Genomic DNA, 25,455 nt, shown 5'->3' on the forward strand with positions numbered 1-25,455 from the left:
TGTACGTATACTAATTAAAACATAGTAAGAAAAACTGTCATATAAAAAGGTAGAGCAGCTTCTGATGGTTTGACTTCTTGCAAGGCTGCATTTTTATGATCTATTTTAATTTATATACTATTTGATAATTGTATGCACTTTCTTTTCCTTTTTAAAAAACACAGGTATTAAGAGATTGAAAAATTCACTGGACAAAACTATTTCAGTTCCAAAAGAAATTACCAAAACTGAAAACATCTGCCTCCCTAAGTCCATGAAAACTGTAGAATTCTGATGCAACATGTGAAAGCATTCAAGCAGTGTTTGCTGCTTAAACTAGCATATCTCAAGTGTCAGCTTCTAGTAAAATACGCAACTGGTACTTCATAGCATATATTTTATTTCTTTGTCCTTGTCATAGGGTGTTTTGCAATGTTATTGATGATGCCTTTCTTATAACTGTGTCAAACCTTTAAAGTGGAAAAGGGAAAAAGATCCCACCACCCCCCACACTACCTTATCAGCAATTTGAACTCATTTCTGGAGCTTTTCTATGACATTTAAAATTTTGTATTTAGTGAAATAGCTTCCTGGTCTTGGATCAAAAGGCTGATTAGTAACTGCTGACTTTGACAGCAATACCCAGTATAGATCTCAGGTTAATTTACCTCAATAAAAGCCTGTGCTTAGCTTTTCAAGAGTCTTGCATTACACTTTTTTCTTGTATTTCCACACCCCTATACGTATGACATCCTTGCATGTTATAGTTGTGATAGCTGTGATGCAATAGCTGAGAGCGCTAATACCTGTGCAATAGCTGTGAATAGCCTGTGTTTCATTGAAGGAAGAAGGAAGAGAAGTAAAAAGCAACTACCTTCCTTTCTGAGCTCCTCTTCTAAAACCTCAGTCTACTTTCATCTCTTGTAATTTAAACATTTGATGGCATTGATTTTTATTTTATGTACTTAGTTGCATTTATCTGTTTTATTAGTTCACATTATTTTGTCACTAGTTATTTCTTTGCACATAGGCATAAAATGAGTGGGCTAAAAATCTCAACTAAGAGGAACCATATAGCTAGTTAGACAGCTGCTGACTTACACTGTATAATCAGATACTGTTCGTCTTCTAAAAATGTGAGAGATATATGGGTCTAGCACACCTACATAAGTAGCTTACATTTACCGTAGCATTTTCCATATTTAACCTTTGTCATACTTAAGCTGTCTGGAGCAAGGTCCACAGAAACAAATTAAAGCCACATTTTGTTGTGCAACAATACAGAGATAAAAGAGTTCAGGCTGTATTGGGCATACTCAGACATCCAATACTGCCCAGCCTAAGATCCAAGAGTGAAGCCAATCCAGAAAAGGAATCAAAGAAATTGGTATTTCCAAAGCTCCACTAGTGTCACCATGTGCAACAAGTGGCACATAAGTGCAGCCCACTGCTTAGAGCAATCGTATGGAGGTTAGCAACTGGCTGCCTTTCTCTTCATCAGCCTGCTCACACATTAGCTGTACAGAATCTGATTATTCAGGCAGGCTCAGAAGTAAGTTTATCCATAATCTATTCTGTATGACTACAAGGACTCCAAAGAAGAGGCTACACAGAAATCATTTATAATGGAAAATTCTACAAATTAAAAAGAGAGAACTGTATTACTGTGCTTTGAATTAACAAATACTTTTATTCTAATCAATTTTGCTAAAATGGTGTGACTACAGTATTAAAATTAATTTAACATTCTTGGCTCAGTTAATATTTTGTTAATTTAATGTAGAGTTTTCATTTTTATAAAAGCATTTAAAAAATTTCAGCATTCGGCAGAATTAGTACTCATTTTATGATAATATTGTTAATTTAATGCATGACTTGGAATTATACTTCAAAGTGAATCAGAAAAATATGCCTTTTCTATTGTTGTTGCAGGCATCTCTGTTCATGCACCAGTGAACTGACCTTAAATTTTAACATAGGCAGCACAAAATCGCTCTTGTATTTCAACAATTTTTTGCAATTCAATCATCTAGTCCATCAATTTCAGATAGATTTTGCAACAACCTACCCATGAAAGCTAAAATGATTTTTAACATTATCCTTTTATGTTTACTCTCTAGAAAGACCTGCACTGAATTCTGCTTTCTGCTATATATATACACATATAAAATGTATTTAGTGAAAAATCAAATGGTTATGAAACAACCCAGCTAATGTACAGCTAGTGGCTTTTGGGTTTTGTTCTTGGCCAAGTTGGTTTTTTTCTGCTATCCTATTGCATATTTATAAGTGTTAATTGAGTTTTTAATGATGTTAGTATGTAGTGGCCATAACTCCCCTTACAGTTAATGAGAATCCTAGACATCTTTTTGTGTATGGAATACTGAAATGTATAACAGCAACCTGAAAAGCAAATTGAAAAGCTTTTAAAAATTTCTGTATAGTGAAATATTATAAAGGGAGAATAAAAGACTACCAGAGCTGATGACCAAAAGTTTTGCACAAATGCTTTTCAGACTTCACTTTCTCATCTGCTAAGTTCTGTTTCATCTTCTTTCACTGACATAGACACTGATTTTCTCAATGCTCAATTCCTTTCCATCCTTGAGCTCCACTGTCAACAGAGCCCTGTCTTACACTAGCCCAACTTCTCTAACCTCATGTTCTCTTTCAGCTAACTTTAAAGTGCTCTTCCTTCTTACTGTAAGAAACACAAAAGTTCCCCAGCTGCTGGCATAACCCTTCCACTTGCTTCATTCTGGCCGAGCTGATCTGTTACGTCCTCTCTTGCATGTTTGATCACTATTTTGCTTGCGTTTCCTTCTTTTGCCTCAAAATGCAGGCATGGTTTAGGGTTCTGCACTCTTGTAAGAATGAGAGAGAACTCCTTAACCTATGTGACTCCTAATCCCTGACCCAGTTCCTCACAGAAGTCCTCTGTTGCAAGTATTTGTTCCATTAATCACTGTGCATAGCAAAGCTATCCTGACAATCACTCAGGCTCAAAACTTTCGCTTCGTCTCATAAGTGTATTTCTTGCCCAGATTTCCCACATAAAGCTCTTATTCCACCTCAAATTTTGGTCTGGGAAGAGAAAGAGGTCATCTCAGACTTCCAGTTGTCCAGCAGTCCTCATAGAGCAACAATTTGGACAGTCCTTTCAGAAGAACAGTTGGTGTGAGCAAGTATCAGCTGTGTGCTATGTGAAGAGTAAGTCTTCAATGTTCAGGCACAGTGGATCTATTTTTGCACACACTGCACAGTTGGCCAGTCCTAGATAGAGACTTGGTATATATGCACAGATCCATGTTACAAAGGGGATTTCTCACACGGACATATGTGTATCTTACCTTCAAATGAAACTGCTTTCACATCACCAGGCTACGTCTAAATTATAAAGAGTATGATACAATCTCACTCAAACATTTGTCTAAAGAGAAAAGCTATATGGGATTTTCAGGGCTTTCACACCAAGAAGCCTCTTGCATGGGCTTTGTCATCTCATGTTTTGATCACTGAAACATCCTCTCTGGTCTTGACAAAGATCATTTACCCTGCTAGCACTTATGCAGAGCAGTGCTTCAGAAGTAAACTTTGCTGATCGTTTAGATCACAGTAACCCTGGCTTTACTGCGTACCCTCGCTATGTCTTGCTTTAACACACCAAATTTTAAAAGTAGTTCATAATCCGGCCCCAGCCTGCCTACGCAGGCCTCATCAAAGCGTCCACTCCCTTCTCCCCAACACCGGTCTCTCTTACCAGTTTGTTAGATTTTCAAGCAAAGAAATTTTGTGATTTCTGTACTTTTTTTTTTTTTTTACCTTGTGACACACCAAAGATTATATTGTGACACTTAGACCAAAACAACTCCTTAAAAACTCTTCTTCCAAGATACCTTCAGGGTGACAGGACAGCACTTTACCCACTCTCTCACTCCTGTCATGGCCTCCTTGTTTTCCCCTGTGTTTCTGTGGTACCTCTTTCAATGCAGTGAAGAATATTTGCACGCTAACTAAACCATCAGTGTCTTAATGAAATTAAACAGCTGAGCTGGTAAGAATAAAATTGCATTCTCACTTGCTATTTCTACTTATTTCAACAAATCAACACATATTCATCCTAGAAGAGGTTATAGAGAAGAAAGAACCCTCAGATGAAAAAAATTACCTCAGACAAATGCTGTAATTACCACAGTAATTACGTATCTTTCTAAATATTAAGAATTTTTTATACTAACCAAAGTACATATTAGCAGTAAGAGGAAGAGGGCTGCAGTGTGGATCCTGTGTGGGAGAGGGCCATGAACTGCCCTGTGCCGGTCACAGCCGGTTCCAGCTGGCACCAACACCAGTTTGAGCAACCTGTGAGGCGCCAAAACTGCCACAGCAGCAGCAGCAAGCCTGAGGAGGCTGCAGCATCTTCACGTAGCGTGCGTATGGAAGAGGCCATCAGGGCCTGGAAACATTTGGAAAGACAGCTAGGAAAGTGTCATGCTGAAAGGGGTATGCTTCTGCATACCATGGTCTGCAAGTGGCCCACACAGGCAAGGACATTCCTGAGGGACTGCGGCCATGGGCGACCCAGGCTGAGGTGGGGGCACCCCTGAGGGACTGCAGCCCATGGGGGACCCACGCTGAAGGACAGAGCAAAGAGCAGCAGAGGAAAACCAGTAAGCAGCCAAGGGCAGCAGTAAGAAATTAATAAGCACAGAGCTGCTGACAGAAATCTACACAGGACTCCAACTGACCTCCTGCACCACCCAGTGCCTCACCCAGGAGAGGGGAGGGACCAAAAGCGGCAGCACGGGTAAGGGGTGCTGACAGCAGGGGAGCTGGGGGACACAAGCTGCACTGGGCAAGGGGGAGGAAAGGCTCGGTTGGGTGTTTCTTTGCTTTTCTCAACACACAAATCGGTGATCAGAAGTTTGGGTTAGTTAGCAGTGAATTACGTAAAAATTCTGTGACTCCATGCTGGTTTACACACAGCTCAGTTAATTTTCAACTAAAGTTTAAATTGAAAAAAATTATATTTAGTTATTTTATACTTGGGTTTTTTGAAGTATTTACACAGTATTTCTGCTGTATTACTTAAGCAAAATCATTACTTTGGATTCTAGCTACATACATTTTTACATTTTTTTTTGTTATAGATGAGCCTTTTGGTTTTCCCAAAGTAAAAACCTTCACTTACAAACACTTCTTTTTTTAGTCCGACATCATTCACAGTAACTGTCACAACTACTGATAAACACAGAGATTATACACCGAAAAATGGCTGGTTGAGTATCTTAATCATTACTTAGTTGAAACATTCTTTCAACTTATAAAAGTTATTTAGATTACAGTTAATCACAATTTTTTCGAAGGACAGTAAACCTTTTTTGATACGGTATGTAATTATGTCTGTCTACTACATGAGTTTCTGCTAATTATGCAATTATGCAGGAAGATTAATATGAAAGATAAGCTGAACTAACAGCTCGCTATCTGTTAAAAATACAGTAAATGTACATACGCTTCGGGCATATATACTTCATTCTCCATACAATCTCAATGATTTGCACTGGTGTCACTGGGATCATTTATTTTAGCACACAAATAACACTTGTAGCAAAATAACGCAAAAAACTTCCTTAACATTCAAGAGTTTAAAGACATTTTTAGTATTTATGCATATGATAAAACCGCATATTTATAAAGTATTAGCAAAAGAATATCAGCAAAGGAGAATTTATAAACCCACCAATTCCTCCTCCCTCTCCCCCTCAAATCGTAGTTTTGATGTCAGTTTTGGACTTTTTAAAGCCATCCTTACCTACATGATTAATCCCGTTACTCTCAAACACTGAAAAACTATCCTCTTATCATAGATTTAAAATGTGTACCTATAACTATAGAAAACTAACTACCATACACAAATAACAGGAACTACTGAAGATCTAATTTATCACTGTTAGAAAGCACCAGTAATACCTCTGCATGATTTATATATACATACATTTCAGATTCACACTGACGAAAGCATGAACAATGAGGAGCCATGTTGGCTTTTTATCATGCCATACAAGCTTCAGCAAAAGCTAATATCTGGTTCTAGTAATTCTTACATATTAACCATTTTGCAATTTGCAAAGAAGCTGGGGGGGGGTGGGGAGGAAGACATCCCCCATAATTAAAATGAAGGTAATGTAGACAGTTCAGGCAAACTACAAAACAGATTACTATTCTTTGCAACTCCCAAGCTCAAGACAACCTGTTTAAGGGGTTCCAGATTGCAACTCCCGGTAAAACAGTTTGAAAACACTGTCACCTGAAGAAGTTTGCATTGGAAAATCACAGTGTCTGTCCAGTTGATTAAGATGTCATCTTGTATCCATCACCTGCCTGCAACATTTTTGAAGTGCATTGTGTGATGTAACACATGACAGATAGCAACAAATGATGGAAGAAAAAAAAAAAAAAAAAGAAAAATCCTGAGAGACTCACAGCAATGATATTGAAGAAGTCGTCATCTCCAAGGGTATCCAAAATAGATGAAACTGTCTGTTTTGCAATAGTCAAGCGAAGCCCTTTCATGCTGCCACTGACATCTACCAAAATTACTACATCTTTTGGAGAAGTTGCTGCCTGGATATACCTAAGACAAAAGACAAAACATCTTGTTCTTTTAAATACTGAACTTTTCTACCTTCCAAATTTCTTAAACACTGGTAGTCATCTGTTGCCTACCATTTTCTATTTCGGCAGTCAAATGCAATGACTCCATTCTCATCAGGTTCCCATTTAATTCCTGTTTAAAAAAAAAGAGATAAAAAGATCAAATTACAACATTTTCACAGTACCTGTTCAAAATGTATCTGTGGTATTGGGGTGAAGTATCACTTAATGGAGTTTCATACTTTCATCTAACAGGCTATATATAGTGTTATAATGTAGGAAATGCTGGAAAAAAATTAATAAAATAGGACCACCAGAAACAATACTTTTTTCCTCACTCCTCTTTAGGCTACTTTAATGTGAAAACCTCTTCACGCCTACTATGTTCATCATATTACTGTCTCTATCTGAAAATTAGATCGAGTGAAATCAAACCTACAGGTATCTCTGAAAGTCACAATTTGTGACAATACTCAGTGGAAATTTGTAGCTGTAACGTTCTTGTATCTTAAGTAAGAACTTGTATTATTCTTACCTGGATATTGTCTGAAAAATCCTTTTGCACTTCCAAAGTACTGCCAGATGAGAGAAGGGTCACGATCAAAATTATCAACAAACACCTTATTTAAAGATTCTGACCAATAAACTCCATTTACAATGGCTGGATCTGGGGGAGAAGAAAAATAAAAACAGAGAAAAGTGATTTTCCCTAAATAGAATCCCTTGAACTCTATAATCTTCAGCTTATTCAGTACTCAAAAATCTAGTGACTGCAAATTACTGCAGAACATCTTTTGGTTTCCTTTATCAATTAAATGATTCAAAATAAATTATACATTTAAATAATGGAAGTATGGTTAAAATACAGAAGAGACACCAGGTACATTTTTTACATAAGTTAAAATTGCTCATTAGACTATCTATCTGGAACTACTGTACCACTTGTTCTGGAGAACATAAATGAGTCAATCTAATAATAGATTATTTATTCAATTTACTTTCCCTAAATGCATGGAATGTCTCATGGCAACACTTTATAAATTTTTTTTTTTAATCTTTAACTTGGTAAGTCCATTCTTATCTGAAAGTGTACGAGTGGGAACAGAAAGTGAAATACTTTTTATTTCACACTTGAATGAATTATGATATACATACAAAACCAAAATCTCATGACAAATAACACTAATTGTATTTGGAAACCACTGGACCCAGATTTCACAACAATTAACTTATTATTTTTGATTCCCATAGAAAGAGAAATACAAAACAAATCTTTAATGTTGAATAGAAACTATTTCTGTTTAAAACAGCCCCATCTATCAATTCCTAGAAAACTAAGGTGCCCAAGTATGTTTTTAAGCTGCAGATTTGATTAGATAGTGGGGAATCAGAAATAGAGTAACATATCTTAAAAAGTTACTCAAATTCAAACTGTGAATTTTGAAAGATGAGAAACAATTAAGATATACTATATTCCCAATTCAATCTGTATGTGAAGTCAGCAGTATAGAAAGAAAAAAAAAGGGAACTAAAATCACAGATGGATTATTTAATTTGTAAATGTGTGCATACATGAAGACACAGTAACATTTGCTCAAGCATTTGAAATAATGCTTCCATTAGCTTGCAAAATAATGTCACTGACTGATTTCAGAAGACTGCTTAGAATGTGATTTTAATGGAGTGGAAAAAAAGGTGAATTGCTATCTTTCCTTACATTCATCAAGAAAAACAGCAGAAAAACGGAAATGTCTCAGCTACCAATCTTTGAATGTTGCTTTCATCTAAATATTTAGGTTTACATAGGTATACTGCTGAAAAAACAAGGTCAACAAAACAGATGTTGTTTTTAAAACACCTCTAGTATAGTTACTTGTTTCTCTAGAAGATGAAATATACATTTAAAATCTGTCCAACCAGACACATATCAAACAAACCAATGTCACTAGTCCAACAGTTCTGCTTCAGTTTTGCCTAGCTGGCAAAATCCATTGTCCAGTTCTTTCCAAGTCTGCAGTTAATCATAGTTTGTTATTGGGGTAAGGCATCACTAATTAACTGTCAAGACTGCCTGTCCTGGGATCTATCATCAGTTTGTAAAAATATGCTCCTATTTCAGCACCCCAAAATTTTGATCCATTGTTCAGCATTTAGACATTACATGAGAAGTGGAGCACTAAATGAGAATCCTACTCTCAGTCCACTGGAGCTTCCCAGTACTGGTTCAAATATTGTTATTCTGGTTCTGCTCCTATACATAAGTTCTGGTGGAGTATGTGAATCACTGAAAAGCACAGTGGCATTATTGACCCAGCATTACAATATTGAGACAAGGTGATAAATCATCTTTGACAACAACACTTGGCAGTGTTGCTAGAAAAGCCTGTTTAGAGGAGAAATAAGGAACGTTTCCTCAGCCTCTAGAGAACAATAAGCTCTTCATATACACTTCAGGCAACAGGATTAGTGAAAAGCCAAACTAAACAGAATAATTCAATCTTAATTTATATTTAAAATAAAATGTAGTGGTTCTTAGCAACTCACATTTGGATCTCATTCCAAGACTGCACGTTGTACCTTAGTATTTTACAATAACATCAGTTCACCAGAAGTCTTCTATTCTGGATTCCTCAGAGACTAATTTTTAATGCCCTTTCCTAATGAATCTGTGCTATAGTGCCACTCATCCAAGCAGAGCCTTCACTCTGCTTCCCAACCTAATAATAATTTCCTTTAAATTCTATATACACTCCAGCTCCATAAGGTCATGGGCCAACTTTAGTTGTCCATCTATTAAGCTCTAAATTGAACATGAAATCCTTCCAGAGAGATTTCGAAAATATATTTATATAAAAAATACATATATAAAGCTACATATATTTTTATATAATAAATTTCATATTAAAATATCCATGCCACCACAGTAGAGGATTACTTTTTTTAGCCCATCTATGAAGAGCCACGTAACATGTTTATATATCTGTGCTACAGATTAGAGAACTCCATGGAAATACAATCAGGAATTTTTCCTTGAGCATGGTTGGTTGACTCTATATTCTGCATTAGGTTGACAACACTAATCATCCAAATGCTGATCACCATAAGCATTAATCCAGTGACTCTGAAACTAATAGGAATTTTTTAGCTGAAAGGAGCATTAAGCAGGCATTTTAAATAACATGGCACAATTAAAAGTTGATCTATGATGACTGAGTTCCTTCAAAATGAAATCCGGTGACAATTCACTGCCTTCCTATGCTGGCTGTTCTTTTTGCAATATAAGTTTTATGCATCTACCATTTTTATTAAAAAAGCAAAAAAGGTCACACTTAGTTTAATCCTTAGAATAGAAAAAAAAGGAAAGTGTGTGGGGGGAAAGTATTTCCAGTACAAACCTGCAGGCCTACAGACTTCACGTGGAAATTTCTTTACTGGCTACTGTATCATCAGGCAGAAGGATTTCAAAACCAAGCTCCTTGTTCTGAATTTGATCATGACTTATGTGGATGCATCTCTGTCCACATGCACTATGCTATACAACTGAGTTCCCAACCATGTATCCTCATTAAAATTTTACGGTCTCATCTTCTAATAATCTATATGTTAAGCTTGTAGTTCCAGGCAATTTCCAATTTTAGTAACTACACTAAATTGCTTGAACTGCCCCCACTCCTTCATCTAGAAACAGTATTCTTAAGTTTTTATATTACTGGTGAATGTCATCTGCATCCCCAAAATAGCTATATATCAATCGTGGTAAATAAATGCTTGTGAATATTCAGAAATTTGGGGACGGAAAAAAAGAATAAAAGATAAAGCTTAATATAAATGCAAAATAATTAACATGATGTTATGGGGCTCAAAGACAGTAAGTGTAAATAGCTTCTGCCACAATTCTTGAAACGTAATTTCTGCTTTTGCTTCCTAGCAGTAACAGCTAAAATATAATTAAAATATTCGCTTTCCCTCGCCTTTTAGATGGGCTGGCTTGCAATTACATGGGATTTTGCTCCACTGCTGTTTGTGTAGCTGTTACTTGTTTTTTACTGATATTTAATATAAAACCAACCCCCAGGCAAGTAGGTACACTGACAGGAATCTGAAACATAATTGCCAAAGAACACTACAAATGCCTGTAGCAATTAAATTGCTGTCATAGATACTGCTGACCCAAAGAAATAGGTCTGAAGTCTTGACAAAGGCAACCAAGGTGTGCAGACTGAAAGATGTGCAATAGCATGCCAAAGGTTAGCACTATAATGAAATGTATTTTAATTCACAGAATCCATAAAAATATCTAGAGTAGAATAAGTCTATGGAATGAAACTAATACAGACATGACGCGTTTTGCTTTCTAATTATTCCAGCAAGCTTTATAGAAAATAAGGGAGACCACTGAGGAATTCAGTGACTATGAAGAAAATGCAGAATACTTCTCTTGCCATACTCTGCTTTATTACCAAGAAAAAATGTTACCGATGATCCTTTGGTGTCCCATCCCCCCCATTATATTACCACTGTAATGTAATCATTAATTTCTCCTGGAAAGCTGTCAAAGATGCTGGCATCCAAAGCAGTGTTCCTTCTTGTAATAGTATCCGAGGACCTCAAGGGCAGCCCCTAACATTGCGGAGCAGTACTGTCATATAACAAAGCAGCACGAGCACAGCCTACAGGACCAAGCACTGGAAAAGGAATGCAAAATCCAGCACCCTTTTGGCTCAGAGATAGCAATAACATTAGCTTAGTTTTGATGACACTGACAACATATTTAGTCTGGTCATATTTTAAAGAATAACAAAATCACATGCTTTGCTGGGACATACACCCACAATCTAATAATTATACTACTCAACACTAATATGAATGCTTTTCAGGGTGGTCCAACATATTCAAGAGTTGGGGCTGGATGCCAATTTTGGCAACTGCCTTTGCTTTTTTTCTCTCTCTTCCTCTCCCTCTGCCTCCACTGGGTAATGTGGATGCATCAGCTCACAGATCAAAGCATCTGGCCATCTGCAGACACAAAAGAAGGTGTTTGTCCATTTTGCTTCATGTGCTGAGAACCATTCACCAATGTCAGAAATCACATTCCCTCCTCAGAAGTATATGGGGTGGTAAAGACTTCAAGTGCATGACAGTATCGAGGCATAGTAGTAGGTATTTAGCTGTTTCAGCTCCCAACATTGCCCTAATAACATTCGTCGTCTTTGAAGTGGCAGCAGAAAAATTGGAGTATGGCCAGATGTGTTTATTTTTATGCTGAGTTTCATGAGTGCATTTGGGTTTTTTGGGGTTTGGTTTTTTTTTTGTGAACAAGATGGTCAGAGATTCAACTTTAACTCATTTGAAAGCCAGAATTACAGCTGTGAACTCCTCACTAACACCATTCTGGGACAGAGATTCAGCTCTGACTCTGTTAATAGCTTGCCACCTAATGGATTATAAAAAGTGTCCTGCAGCAAGTGTTTGACCCTGCTTAACTTATCAGATGTAACAGCTAAAAGCAAGCAGTATGAGGACAGATCTGGGAATCAGAGCAAAGCTCTGGAAACAGCATATAAGCAGGATCTGTGAAGACAGAGCACTAGTCTTTTTTTTTTTTTTTTTAAATTAAAGGAGGAACTTGGAGCAAAAGTCAAAGACTTCACTTACTGTCCATCCCAGGAAGAACTAGAAAGATGCTGCCTTAACAGAGCTGTTGTCACAGGAGCCAGGCACGTGGGGAAGTTACTCCTGTTAAAAACAGTCTCTAACAAAATAGAATTGCCTATCCAGCAATTGCTAAGAGGCCTTTAGCTGAGGAGAACTAAAGTCAAAACCCAAATCCTGACAGATGATCACTCCATAAATTAATGTGACCACAGGCAACAGGATATTTCTGTATTTTCAGAAAACACACACTCATTTCCACATTTTTTCAGGATATAAAGACTATGAAACCTGAAAGATCAATAAGAAAATACTACACCACAGAACTGTAGGATGCCAGGTTGTGACTGAGAGAAAGGGCAAACAACATGAAAAAACACTGCTAGAAACAGTTTTTCAAGTAGGAAAGAGAAAACAAATGCTCAGAAAATAGGAATTAATCAAATCTAGTAGAGACCCTATATGCACTGCAATTTCATCACAGAAGCAGAATTAGTCTTGAATATTGAAAAAAAGGGCCAGTTCTGACACATGGCAAGAAGAAAATTCTGCACAGGTTGATGGAACAGTGACTATCAGCAACCAGGAAATCTAAACCTCTGCAAGTGGCAGGGCAGGAAAAAGCATCATGACAAACAATACAGGAAGCCAGTGGAACACACTGCAAATTAGAGGAACAGAAAGCAAACGTGACTGCTGCTAAATGAAGCCGACTGTGCTGTAAAATATTTAATCCACAACATACCAAAAGGAACCATTTTAATAGAGCTGTTGTCAAAGTGATATATGACAAAGGCAAGGCACAGCCTTGGAAATAAAAGTCATCCTTATGGAAATTTCTCAAGGACAGACCTGTTCACAATCTTTACAAAAGCCATTTAAAACACAAGACTATGCAGACCTGTAAACTAACATTTCATGATAGATATCTAATTCCTGTTCCTCAGATATTCAGAGAGAGACACAGAATTATAGAAACAGGCCAACTTAGTTACATGACACAGTGCAGTAAGGGCCGACAAATAATGCTTTGAACAGATGTTAAAGACCTCCTAGTATTATCAACACATCATGCCTCTTGTATACAACAAATGGAGGCATGAGAAACTTTAGAGAGAAATGTTTTAGCATGTAAAAATGCATTACAGTCATACTGGGCTATAATAAACTAAACCTCTACTGCTACATTTCTGGGAGTATCAACATGTGCAAGTATCAGATATGACAACACATTTATCTATTAACATGACAAGTCATTGTCTCTCACCCTCTCAAATCAATGGTCCCTTACTGCTGTAGTGCTTTCTAATCCTTGTGTAGCACTTCTTCCTCACACAAAAGACCATTTATGGAAGTTTTACACAAACAAAAAATAGTTGGAAAAAGCCTCACAGATATGAAAATGTTCACCTGGTTCAAAACCTCTGAAGCTAGTATTAAAACATGTTGAAAACACTGAGCAGATGCACAAATGCATCTTGGGATGAATACATTACAAAATCAGTTATGGATTCTTAAACACTATTTGCTTCTTCAGGAATGTGCCAAATAAAAGCTGCAAGAAGGACACCTAGATAAACAAAGTACAGTGTAAAAATGTCTTTAAGTTTTTAGCCAAACAATATTTTGAAACAGTTTATATTCTAGCCAAGCATACTAAAACTTGACCAGAAGAGCAAGCCGCCTTCTCTCTTCTTCACACAACACAGATTCGAGAAAAATCAAAGAAGGGTCTGTGTTATGTAGCAGGAGGGAGAGACAAATTATTACTTTATTCTAAAATAGTAGCCTAATTAATAAAATGTATCTTTAGATAAACTTCTATGATTCTTTGTCAAACGTCAATCTTCTCTGCTCCATACTAAGCAAAAGCTACAATTTTTACATTTGCCATACAACCAGTTAATCAAACATTTTTGCATATTCAATTCTAAAGGTTTTCTGAAGCCTAGAACTATTACATCTATTACCACTAACTTTACAGATTAAGAATGCTTTTCCAACATAGTTCATGGATAAAGTCTTTGAAAAAGTCGTTAAATAAAGCAAAATAAATTGAAAACCAAATAAAACTCCCCAATGCATTCCTAGCATATAAACTCAGTCCATTAAAAATAATCTTGCATTGAATCATGAAATTTTTTTCATTAATATATTCCACACTAAAAGATATCCTGGGTACTTCTCCCTGTTTGTTATTTTACATCAGTAACAGAACATACCCTAATTCCCTGATTGCTTTTTCCCATTAGAATAAAGAAATAAACATGAGTAAGGAAAGTTAGCACTTTAAAAAAGAGAACAAACCAATTATAATTAATTTTAATTATTTTTAAAAGGTATATTGCTATGAGAAAAAGAGAGAAATAGTTTGCACACCAGAGGCTAATGATGCACAAAATTCTCCAAGAAATTCTCTACATACACAGATAGAAAGTGGAAATAAATGCTCTCAAAGAATAATTAGGCATATAATACCAAGAACATGTTTAGTGTATAATATATATATATGTATTTACACACACAGCCCCTGTATATAGCTGTGGACAATAGATGTATGGTGGGTTTTTTTGTTTGTTGTTGGTTTGGGTTTTTTTGATAGGCTCAAACCTTTCTTAGGGTTACACAGTGATTACACCAAGAAAAACTCAGAATAATGTTTTTCCAGACTCAAAGTGCAGAGAATAAAGGTAAGGAAGAGGACACCTTGTATGTTTAAAGCAACTAAATTTCTTTGCACTTGGTGCAAGTCAAAGGCAACTGCTTTTGGGACAGATCAATGATGCCCTAATTGATGTTTCTTAAACCTGCTTGGGTTGAGTTTATTCCTATTACTACTGAAGGAAAAAGAATTACCAATCTTTTGCAGACACACACATTAAATAAATAATGCCTGGCTTTGGGCACTAACTTCTGCTCCAGGTAGGAAAATGATCCACAAGGCAACAAAAAAACCACTTCAGTCTCACAAAAAGGAGGAATTCTGTTTATAAATTATTTTTGGAGAAAGTGGTTTTCAAACTTTACTTAAATTTAAACTATGTATGTTTAAATGATAATTCATACCGTTCCGTTTTTATCCTGCAATGTAATATATATTTCATGTAAGACCTTTCCACCACTGCATTCCAAACTGACCTTTCAAACAAGCAACATGTTACGGACACATCTTTAAAAGCCAAATGCAGCTGGATGAGGCAACACTAATTAAGCTAGTCCAATATGTTTAACTATCTCCTTACTGGTTCTGCAGTTGTGACTGTCTGGGGACAGATTCGATAATTTCAGTGCTGACATGCTTAAAGTTTCTTCTTCATTCAGTGATGCTAATTGTAAACTGGTGAGAAGAGAACTTGCTTCACCTAAGAGATGCTTGGGTGAAGTAGGTAATAATAAATCAGACTTCTATTCAGGTAAGCACCACAAATACAACGTGCCTCCAAATCAGAGGTGTGGAGAGTATGGACAGTAATAGTGCTTGGGTTAAAACTAGTTACAAAGTCTCAGTTAACTGTAGATTAAAATGTACTCTCTTCAAGTTCAGTCAGTTCACTCCAATCCAAAAAAATATTTCCATTGCCTTGCTTCTTATCTGGATTCTCAGTCTAGTGATACTTTTGCTTTTGTGTTTCATTTACTTCATTCTTGAAAATTTTGTCTTTCTAGTCTACACTCTTCTTCTACAGTTCAAAGGGTTCACATGCCATTTCTCTCATTGGCCATTCCAATATAACATCCCTCAAAGTAAAACAGGTGAGTTGCAGCAAGGACAAAATTAATTTTGAACATACAAACTTGAGGCATTTTCTAAAGAGGTGGTCAGTGGGACCTACTGTGAACTTCTGCTCATGGAACTTGAGACAACAGACCTCCCCGTGTCCACGCTGAGCCCACTTACACACATACCCAGGTAAGGGCAGTGCAGGACCGTACTGAGATGCTGATTCCAGTGCTGGAAGTCACAGAGCTGAACTAGCATGGCAGCAAGCCGGAGCTAATGAGGAGCCTTACAGCAGAATTCATTATCTGCAACTCTGCATTCTGCAGCAACCTTCTAATGCTCTCAGTTGAGCTCCAATGTGTACTATGGATATGCCTGTATACATTCCTACATGCGTTACCTAGTACCCAGGCCCAAATGGCCAGGAGTAACAGCATTAAATAGCTGCTGCTTCCAACCCTTCGCAATGGGAGCTAAGACAGTGGCTCCACAGCTTCTAATCAGTCATCAGAGAAGTTAATACTCATCAGAGACAATAATACAGAAAAAGAAAAGATAAAAGAGGAGACACAGAAATTTTCTACCATTATAGGCCAATGGTAAATTACTGTCCCTTTCTTGCCCCTGGAAGCAATAAGGAAGTAGGGGAGGCATCATAATTAACAGAGGTGTCTCAGGTCAAAAAGCCTCTTAATATTATACCCGAAGTAGTGTGCATTAACAAACCTTCACTGGCTCACATTTGTCAAAAGGCAAAGCCCAACCCCAAGTAACTAAGCAACAGCTGCTGAATACGGAGTGGTAGAGAGTAGGGCTTTTTAGAGGAAAAACTTAATGTTACCGTGTAGCCTGTATCTGACATCTAGTTGCCATGGTGATGTGGATGTATTAGAATCATACAGATTAGATCCACAGCCAGAGAGAGACAGACAGACTTGCATACAAGAAAGATAAAGCACAGTACACATCTTGCATGGGGATGCCAACATTTCCAAAAGGCTTGTTGTTAAAGACAGAGAATCAAAAAAAAAGAAAAAAAAATTAAAAATCTGTGAAGCTAAAGCCCTTTGCAAGAACAAAGGAGCAGCCTGAGTAGACTCTGGGAATCGGATCTGAGGCAGAATTTGAGCAAAACCAGATGGAACAAGTGGAGAAGTCTGCGCATCTTTGTCCAATAGCCAGTAAGAGTTAAAACAAAGAAATATGGGAAGATAGGAAATTCTCTGCAACCTTGAGTAAATCAGTTAGACTAAGAAAGTTCCTTTTAAATTAAACAATGACCAAAGTTAGGAAGACAGTGCAAACACTGTCCTAGAGATCTTAAAATGTGAAGACAAACAATTCAGTGGAAGGATTTCAAAATATAAATATAGTGGTCCAGGACAATATGTGGCCATGACTATTTAAACAACAACTCCAGGATGTTGAATTTTCAGAAGCGTAGTCCATAAAATCATATACGACAGTGACAGACAAGATTTTATTTCTTAATTTCACACCTTGCAGGAAGAGGATTTTACATATCTGCTAGCTGCAGATTATAATCTTTCTGCATCACTTCAGAAATGAATTTTTTTGGTTCTAATATTCTAGGAAATAGGTAATCTCAATTTTGACAGCCACTTGGAAGGCATTGATAGGAAAGTATGACTGAACGATATTCATAGCTCTTTTTAAGTATCAAATTGAAAAAACCTCACTTAATCAAAAAATTGTTGTGGTTCATCACGTTTCAATATCTTTTATAGAAGGCTCTATTACATGCAGCAGCTTTTTTTCCTATGCAAGCAAAACTTTTGATTAGAGTCTGCATTTATTGATTTGTAGTGCATAAACTCATCCTTTAACATGCAATGAAAATCATGCAATGGAAATGCCATTTGACACAGGTGATATTCTTTACCAGTCTCTAAATCATCCAAGCAAAACTTAAAGATAATTTGTGAAGTCTAAGTCTAAGATCTACTTTTGCAATGTTTCCAGCATTCAAGAACTAAACATGGTAAGCAGAAAAGCACAGACTAGACTTGATATTTTTGTTACTGAAGACACCAAGTTCAGAATTATTCAAAGCTGTATTGCATTCATACTGTTTGTAAACCATTTCTTAAAGTATAGTGATTAGGAAGGAAGGAAGGAAGGAAGGAAACAACTGCAAGAAAAGAAAGGAAACATCTTGCAATAGAACAAGGGGTAATGGTTTAAAACTAAAAAGGGTAGATTCAGACTAGATACAAGGAAGAAATTTTTTACAACGAGAGTGGTGAAACACTAGGACAGGTTGCCCCAGAGAGGTGGTAGATGCCCCATCCCTGGAAACATTCAAGGTCAGGCTGGATGGGGCTCTGAGCAACTTGATTGAGTTGACAATGACCCTCCCCATGGCAGGGGCGTTGGACTAGATGACCTTTAAAGGTCCCTTCCAACCCAAACTATTCTATGATTCTAAGATCTACAATCTAGAAAATAATATGAGAGTACACAAATAATTGATTGCCAACTTTCCATAGTAATAATAATCATAATCATTACACAATGCTTTTAAACAAAGGTTTAAGTCACATGATAAAAATCTATACTCTCAACAGCCAGTAAATGATATGTGACAAGGGAGACACAAAGAGGTAAAAAAGACAATACACATGTGCTACAAATAATTGTGTCTTGAACAAAGCTATAAGAGAAAGAGATAAAGCCTATTTCTGCTGAAGAGTATAGCAAGCTTGTAAAAAAAGAGCAAATCAAATATACTAAGTCATAGAAGAATGCTAAGTATGGGCTCTCCACAAGGAAAGCAACTGAGTTGTGAAAATAATGAAAGCAATAATAAAAATTGGATTTGGATCCATAGGAAAATATAGGATATTTATAGTCAGCTCTGAAATGAGTGAAGTCCAAATATACTACAAGATTTGTAAGATACTTTTTAATCGCTTCTTTAATAAATTCATATTTACTCAGAGCAATCGCTATTACAGAGAGTCGAAATGGTTGCTAATACTTGAATGTATTTCATATCAAATGGCGGGGAATTAGTCTCAGTGTGGTATTAATTTAAGGAAAAATGAATTTAGACTATTATTAATGAAGATTTCTTTATCTTTGTACATATTATTGAACTTTTAATTGCATTTTACATTCATGAGCCATTTTTTAAAAATGCTGATGACACAGCTTGAGACTCTCAGCAACATATTGCGTGCCTTATGTTTGTTAGTTGAGTTGACATAAACCATATCTCCGGATGACAGAAGTGCTTGAAAATATTCATGGACTTCAGCATCCATCACAGAAAAACTCTGCAGTTATGGAAAGTGCTGATAAAAATCCCTTCCTGTACTTCAAAACCACCAGAACAGCAGCTATACCATGGTATAAGGATGGAAGAACAGACGGAAGACAGACAGACTTCTCTAAGTTAAAATTTATATTATTGCTTTTATTTTTCAAAGCAGCAGATTAACTCTTGGACTGTATAACACTGATCATCAAATTTTGTTTTCTATCTTGGTGGTTCTGCTCTGTCAGTAAAGACACAGCAACGTCTTGCACTAAGGCTACTTACTAGTTCATTATCTAAATATACCTGGATATATATCTGACAACCTGCAATCCAACGTTTTTAACATTTCAAATAAAAAGGATTTGGAGAAATTAATTTTTCACCTGCCCACACTATTCTCCAGCTTCCTTAAAAAATATCTTCCCCATAACATACCTATATTTCCCAACTTAACAGAGAATCAGGCCAGATGATGTAAAAATGTAATTTACTAAGGCACCTGCCAATTTATGATAGCAGAGAATTTATAAGCTAACCAGTCTTTGGGCTGCTGCTAAGTATTTGCCAAAGACCAGTCAATCTGATAATAAGAAAAAAAATCCTTCCTTGTGCCAAAACAGCAACTAGCAGAATGCACATATCACGGTCTAATGTCAGGGGCAGGAAAGAAGGAACTGTTATTACAGAGAGATTTTTAAAAGTCAATTACCATTATTTGATTTAAACCATATAGTTCACCTGCTCCCCTCTCAAATACTTTACAGTAGGAAATGAAGACTTAGTCAATTACAAAACTCACAAAAACATGACTGTGACCCCAAAATGCATTTCCAAATCTTATGGCAGTACTATGAAATAAAACTTGCTTGATGTAACAAAGGATGGGAAAATGCAGTCTTTTATACTGCTAGACATTCTGAAATGTCAGACAATATTGTAGGAAAATGCTGAGAGAAATGTATTTAGCATAAATAATGTCAACATTAAAAAGAAATCAGTGTAAGCACTGTGCTAAAAGTTCACGTAACTTCCTTCATTTAAAATGTACTCATATAAGGAAAAAGTTGAAATATAGTTCGATAGTATAAGCCCCATTCTCCATTATAAATGAAAGCTGGAGAGTAACTTTCCAGACCCAACAATTTTGAGAAAATTTTATGCTTTATTTTGACATATCATTATTAAAATTGGTAATTGATTCCAAAATATTTTCTTCTCCCCGCACAGAGCATGCTTCCTTCCTGAAATGGAGTCCATTGCCTTTTAGATAGGGCAGCTGTTGATATCAAGTTTCTAAAAAAGGAAGATGCATTTGAATAACTACCTGCACGTGCCCAGACACTGGTATTTTAATTCAGCTTGAGCAACAAGTAGGAAAGCAGGAAGGTGCTTCAAAGTGCCTTCCTGAATCAGAAAGCCATTCAGGGAAGAAAGTTATTATTGTAGACTTTACTGTACGTAGTCATGTTAATATGCTCCTTTTGTGCATTACCCACTACATCCTGCTTTTCTACATACCAATCAACATTTCACCTTGGGCACTTCAAAGACAGTAATAAATTCTTTTCACAGAGTCCAAGAATTCTTCCAAACTAAGAGTAGTCATTTCCCTGTTTAAACTAATTTGAACAGACATCATTGTAAATCAAATTAGGAAGAAAAATTTCCAAAACTGAGCCTGTTCAGAACAAGCCTATTCATTTGTACCAGGATGGTGCTTCTGCTCCTGTGCACCTAGAATGACAGGCATTTAAGTATTTATGCTCTATTCACCTCAGGACTTTACTGGGAGTAAAGCACAAAAAGCCCAAGCTAAAAGACGTAGAACTTTGAAGTACAGGCTTTGATCTCCACACACAAAGCACAGTAGTTCAGCAAGTGTTAAATTTTAAGACAATGAAAATCAATGGAACATAACTGTTTGTGGGGAGGTGGCATGCACTTGGTGCTGTGCTGAAGAGCACCAGATTGCTGAGCCAGGTCTAAAACTCTCTGATAGTCACAGAGTTTAAAGTGAGAAACTGCCCCAGGCTATACAGCATCATCCCACTGGAACAAACTATGGGAAAACAAGCAAGTGCTAAAATGCTGGTGTACAAAAATATCATGTCTCTCAACAGCTATATGTCGTATGCTGTACAAATGGAAGACAGTGCAGAGCTGCAATCTAGCTATCTCTGGGATGCAAAATAGAGATGTTAACTTGGTGCTGAACCTTAATAAATTAAAATTCTTCTAATCCAGGACTTCACAACTTGTGACCAGTTGCAGAACCATGGTCACAAAACTATCTTGCATCCATATTTCCATGAAATACTCTAATGAATCATGCATATATGTCAACATCCTTTGGGGTAAGAACAGACTGCACAACTCTCTACCATGTAGCATAGTTGTGCCCGTATGTCTTTTACTCTAACATTCACTAGTGATGAAAACAAAAATACATTTAAAATAATTAAGAGCATTTAGAATCTGAAAATCTATTGTTTATCTGTTAGTAAGTTTGGACTCTTTCCTCAATGACTTTTAATAAATACAAAAAACTCAATGGATAACTAAGTCTTGGAAAGCTGTAGAATGCATTTAATTCCACTGTCAGCTGTGCTAATAGGATGAAGGTTTATCCTCTAGGAAATATTCCTCCATTATAAAACTCAGCAAGTAAAACAAGATTATATATATAGTAAACTAGAAATGACAACAAAGGAAAAAACTCCCATTAGTTTAAATCAACTTATGTAAGCCTACTTCCTTTCTATTGCCAAAATAAATTATTTGTCTTCTCTCTCTCTCTTTTCATTTTTGTTTTAAAGGCAAAATCAGACATGTTGCTCAAGCTGCATCTGATCTGATCCCAGTAAAGAGATTATCCTCTTTCCCCAATCTACCTCTATTGGCACACATCTACCTCCTCCACCATCTCTCAGAGACTATGGTCCAGAGCTGGTAGATAAATTCACATACAGTCACCCCCATCCTAGATCTGTCAAAATGATTCTATTTTCAAACACTCTGCTAGGAAAAAATGCTGAACCAGTTCCTTTTACCAAACCAGTTTCAGGAAAAGCTTACATAACAGTTTATGATAGCTGGTTTGAATGGAACAGTAATACCCAGCAGGCACAACTAGTAGAGAGCGTAATTTCTTATCCCTCAATAACCTGCAGCTGATGTCGTACATCCAATTGTGCCTTGAGACACTTAACTTTTTAATAGGTAATTAATCTCCAAAATAAGGTATAGAAAGCCTTGTCATAATCATATGAACAAAGCAGATCAAGCAAGAACTAGCTCGTACAGAAAATGGAGAAAAAGTTCAGGATTGAAAGTAGGAGAAAGTGTTTCTCGTTAAGCAGGAAAAAAAAATGTAACAAGAAAAGGAACAGAATGTACAGTTGTCAAAGTGTTAGTACAGGTCTACACGGGAACAAATTAAATAGTCGGTGTGATGATAAAACTATGCAAGCTCACCTAAGAGTTAGTACAAAACTAGGCCTGATTAACCACATTCATTCTTTGTGTTTTCTTTGGAAAACAAAGAAAGGAAATGGAGGTAACATACTCAACTAGGAAAGTAAAACTAACCTTATTCTAAAAGGCATTTTTATTTTTTACGAACATTTAGAAAGGTTTTCTTTGCATGTGTAGTAATATTTTAGTCCAGACCAAATCTGGAGGCAGAGCCACAGTGAAGATTTTATGAGATGTAAGGTTTTTAGAAGTAATCAATATTTTTGTACTTGAAAAAGCTCTCGGGCAGAGAAGTATCTTTAGAGTGAAATCTTGTTTACCCATGTAAAAAAAAAAAAAAAAAAGTTATTCAGGGCAATCAGATTATAAAGATATGTACCCTAAGGATCTTACTATTTACCCTTGATTCCCAATCAGAGTCTGTAGACACAGAACTTTTTCAAATCTAAAATTGTAACTACTTAATTTTTGGTAACGACAAAAGGTAGTTAAACAAAAAACCTGACACATTTTGAGAAAACCAAAGGACGCCAACTGTCCTTATAAATTACTATGAATTCTTACACTTTACAGTTATTCTGGAAATGTTCAAGTTCCAGAAATATTCAAGAAACACTGCAGTAATTCCCCAGAAATGGAAAAGGATTATAAAGTCTTCTAGATGGGCAGGTGCCTGCTGCGATGTATCTAAGTAGCTGCCTGTTTGCATTCCTAGGGATAGAAGAGGCAACTGCAGTGTAATACTGATTTTGCAACAATAATGTCATTGACTTCAAGGAGTCCAACCCTCCAGTTTGCACCAGTACTTGATAAAGAAGAATTCAATGCCAGCTAAATTAGTTAGTCAATTATGTTAGTTAGTGAATTAGTCTCTTTTTAGTTACTAAGAATACTAGGAGAATGAGAGAGTAAAATTTGCAAAATACAAAAGCCCACAATTCTGAGGACCTAAGGGAAAAAACCAGAAAGGTACAATACAAAGGATAGTTTAAAAGGCAAGGAGAAGTGTTTGCCTCTAGAAATTGCTGAAGTATTGAAAAAAGAGAACCTGGGCTTTTCCCCTTTCTACAAACTACAAATGTAAAGTTTACCTTATCATATAAACAAAGACTGACTGCAAAAGCTCAAAAACAGGAGTCGTTTTCAGTTGATATTGAGATAATGTATTTATCAACATCCTCTTGAATTTCCTAGGTTTTATGCAACGTTACTGCAAGGAGATGAGATCCTGCTGTGTGTGACTTCTGGTACTGTACAATGCTATACTTCACTTTTCAACAGGGGCCATATTTCAGAAAGTAATAAAGCAAAGGTTGAAACTATGTAAACTTTAAATCATTAATCATTTTTCATTATTATTAATATTTTTCACAATAGCGGTTTAAAACATACCAATTGATATGTAGAAAAGTATATCTGAGTATCTTTGGAAGGCATACCTGTGGAAGGATGTATACAAGATATGTCTGAGACAGTAGAGTGTCCTAAATCACTTACATTCTAAAATAATAAGAGACAGATATAAAATAAGAAATATCAGCACCAAAGCAAGTTTTCATATCTAACCCATGTAAATAAACTTTATTAAAAAAACAACAGCAGCTGAATTAGTGCCTTATACACACTTGTTCTCATACCTGGACTTTTTCCTTGGTGCTGCGTTGTCCAAACTAGTTTCAGATTGATTCTGTACTTTCCAAAACTAAACTTTCCTTCTAATATGAAAAAAGTATCTTTCTTCCTCCCTTCCTGTTTCATCTATGAATATACCTATATGACTAATTCGCTAAGCACCCTTTTCCCTACTTTCTGCCAGAAATCTGTACACAGTTGATAATCGCCAGTTATCGAATTTGTGAATGGAAGAAAGAGCTACTGCTTGCCAAGGCAGTTATCACAGAACTTCTTAATTATTATTAATCTTAATTATTTATTCATTGTTTAAAAGGATACTGCCTTGAAAATCCTGTGGCTATAGGCAATGAATACACTTTGTGCTTAAAGAGAAGAAACAGAATGCACAAACAGATTTAGAATCCTGATGTGTGCTTAAACCTTTCAAAAGGAAATCATTATCATAAGCAGTCATTTTCAGGAAAAATAAAGGAGGTCAATTCCATCAGAATGTTCTGCAGTTTAAATGGACTGCCATCCTCACTGTGAAACAGCCTAGACCTGAGAGACGTCTCTGGATTGACAGACAGATATCTATAAAGCACAATCATCCCACTATTTTTTCCCTGAATATCTTCAGTATATGAACATTATAGGAATGCTAGAATAGTATTTTCTGATCCCCATAGTCTTTATATTCTAAAGATCAGTAACTTTTTTATTTTTGACATTAATTGATGTGCAGCATAAGATATGGAGAAATCAGAGGATGAGGGTTTGCAGAAGAGGGGAATGCCAAGTATAAGAGCACTTCAATAACCAGCCCAACTATTTATATTTTACAATGATGATCTAGGGTATTGTAAATGCAAAACTGTGATTCTTTATTAAATTCACTTATTTACTTTTCCTTCTACATTTATAGTAGGTGCATGTAATCTGTACTCAAAGATGACCCTGGAGTTACACATATGCTTACAAATTAGGTTGGCAGCCTTTTTTATTGGCTCTTGTTTTCCTATTCCATCTTAATTTTAATATCATACTTTTGATATTTGTGGTATTTCAGTTTTCT

At 36.2% G+C, this 25,455-nt stretch overlaps 1 protein-coding gene across 3 annotated transcripts in view; it reads right to left on the bottom strand.

Moving 5' to 3' along the window:
- CACNA2D3 (calcium voltage-gated channel auxiliary subunit alpha2delta 3) overlaps positions 1–25,455 on the bottom strand; it is a 460,032-nt gene that overhangs the window by 254,900 nt on the left and 179,677 nt on the right. For all 3 annotated transcript variants that reach the window (XR_008578815.1, XM_054838171.1, XM_054838172.1), the window contains 3 exons: positions 7,172–7,303; positions 6,709–6,769; positions 6,466–6,616 (listed from right to left, as the gene is read on the bottom strand). Coding sequence is in view for 2 of the 3 variants with exons in the window: in XM_054838171.1 (XP_054694146.1) it covers positions 6,466–6,616; positions 6,709–6,769; positions 7,172–7,303 (344 nt within the window). In the remaining variant the exon portion in view is untranslated. The remainder of the gene's footprint in view (positions 1–6,465; positions 6,617–6,708; positions 6,770–7,171; positions 7,304–25,455) is intronic.

This window comes from Grus americana, chromosome 11 (genome assembly GCF_028858705.1).
Source record: "Grus americana isolate bGruAme1 chromosome 11, bGruAme1.mat, whole genome shotgun sequence".
Classification (NCBI taxonomy): Eukaryota; Metazoa; Chordata; class Aves; order Gruiformes; family Gruidae; genus Grus; species Grus americana.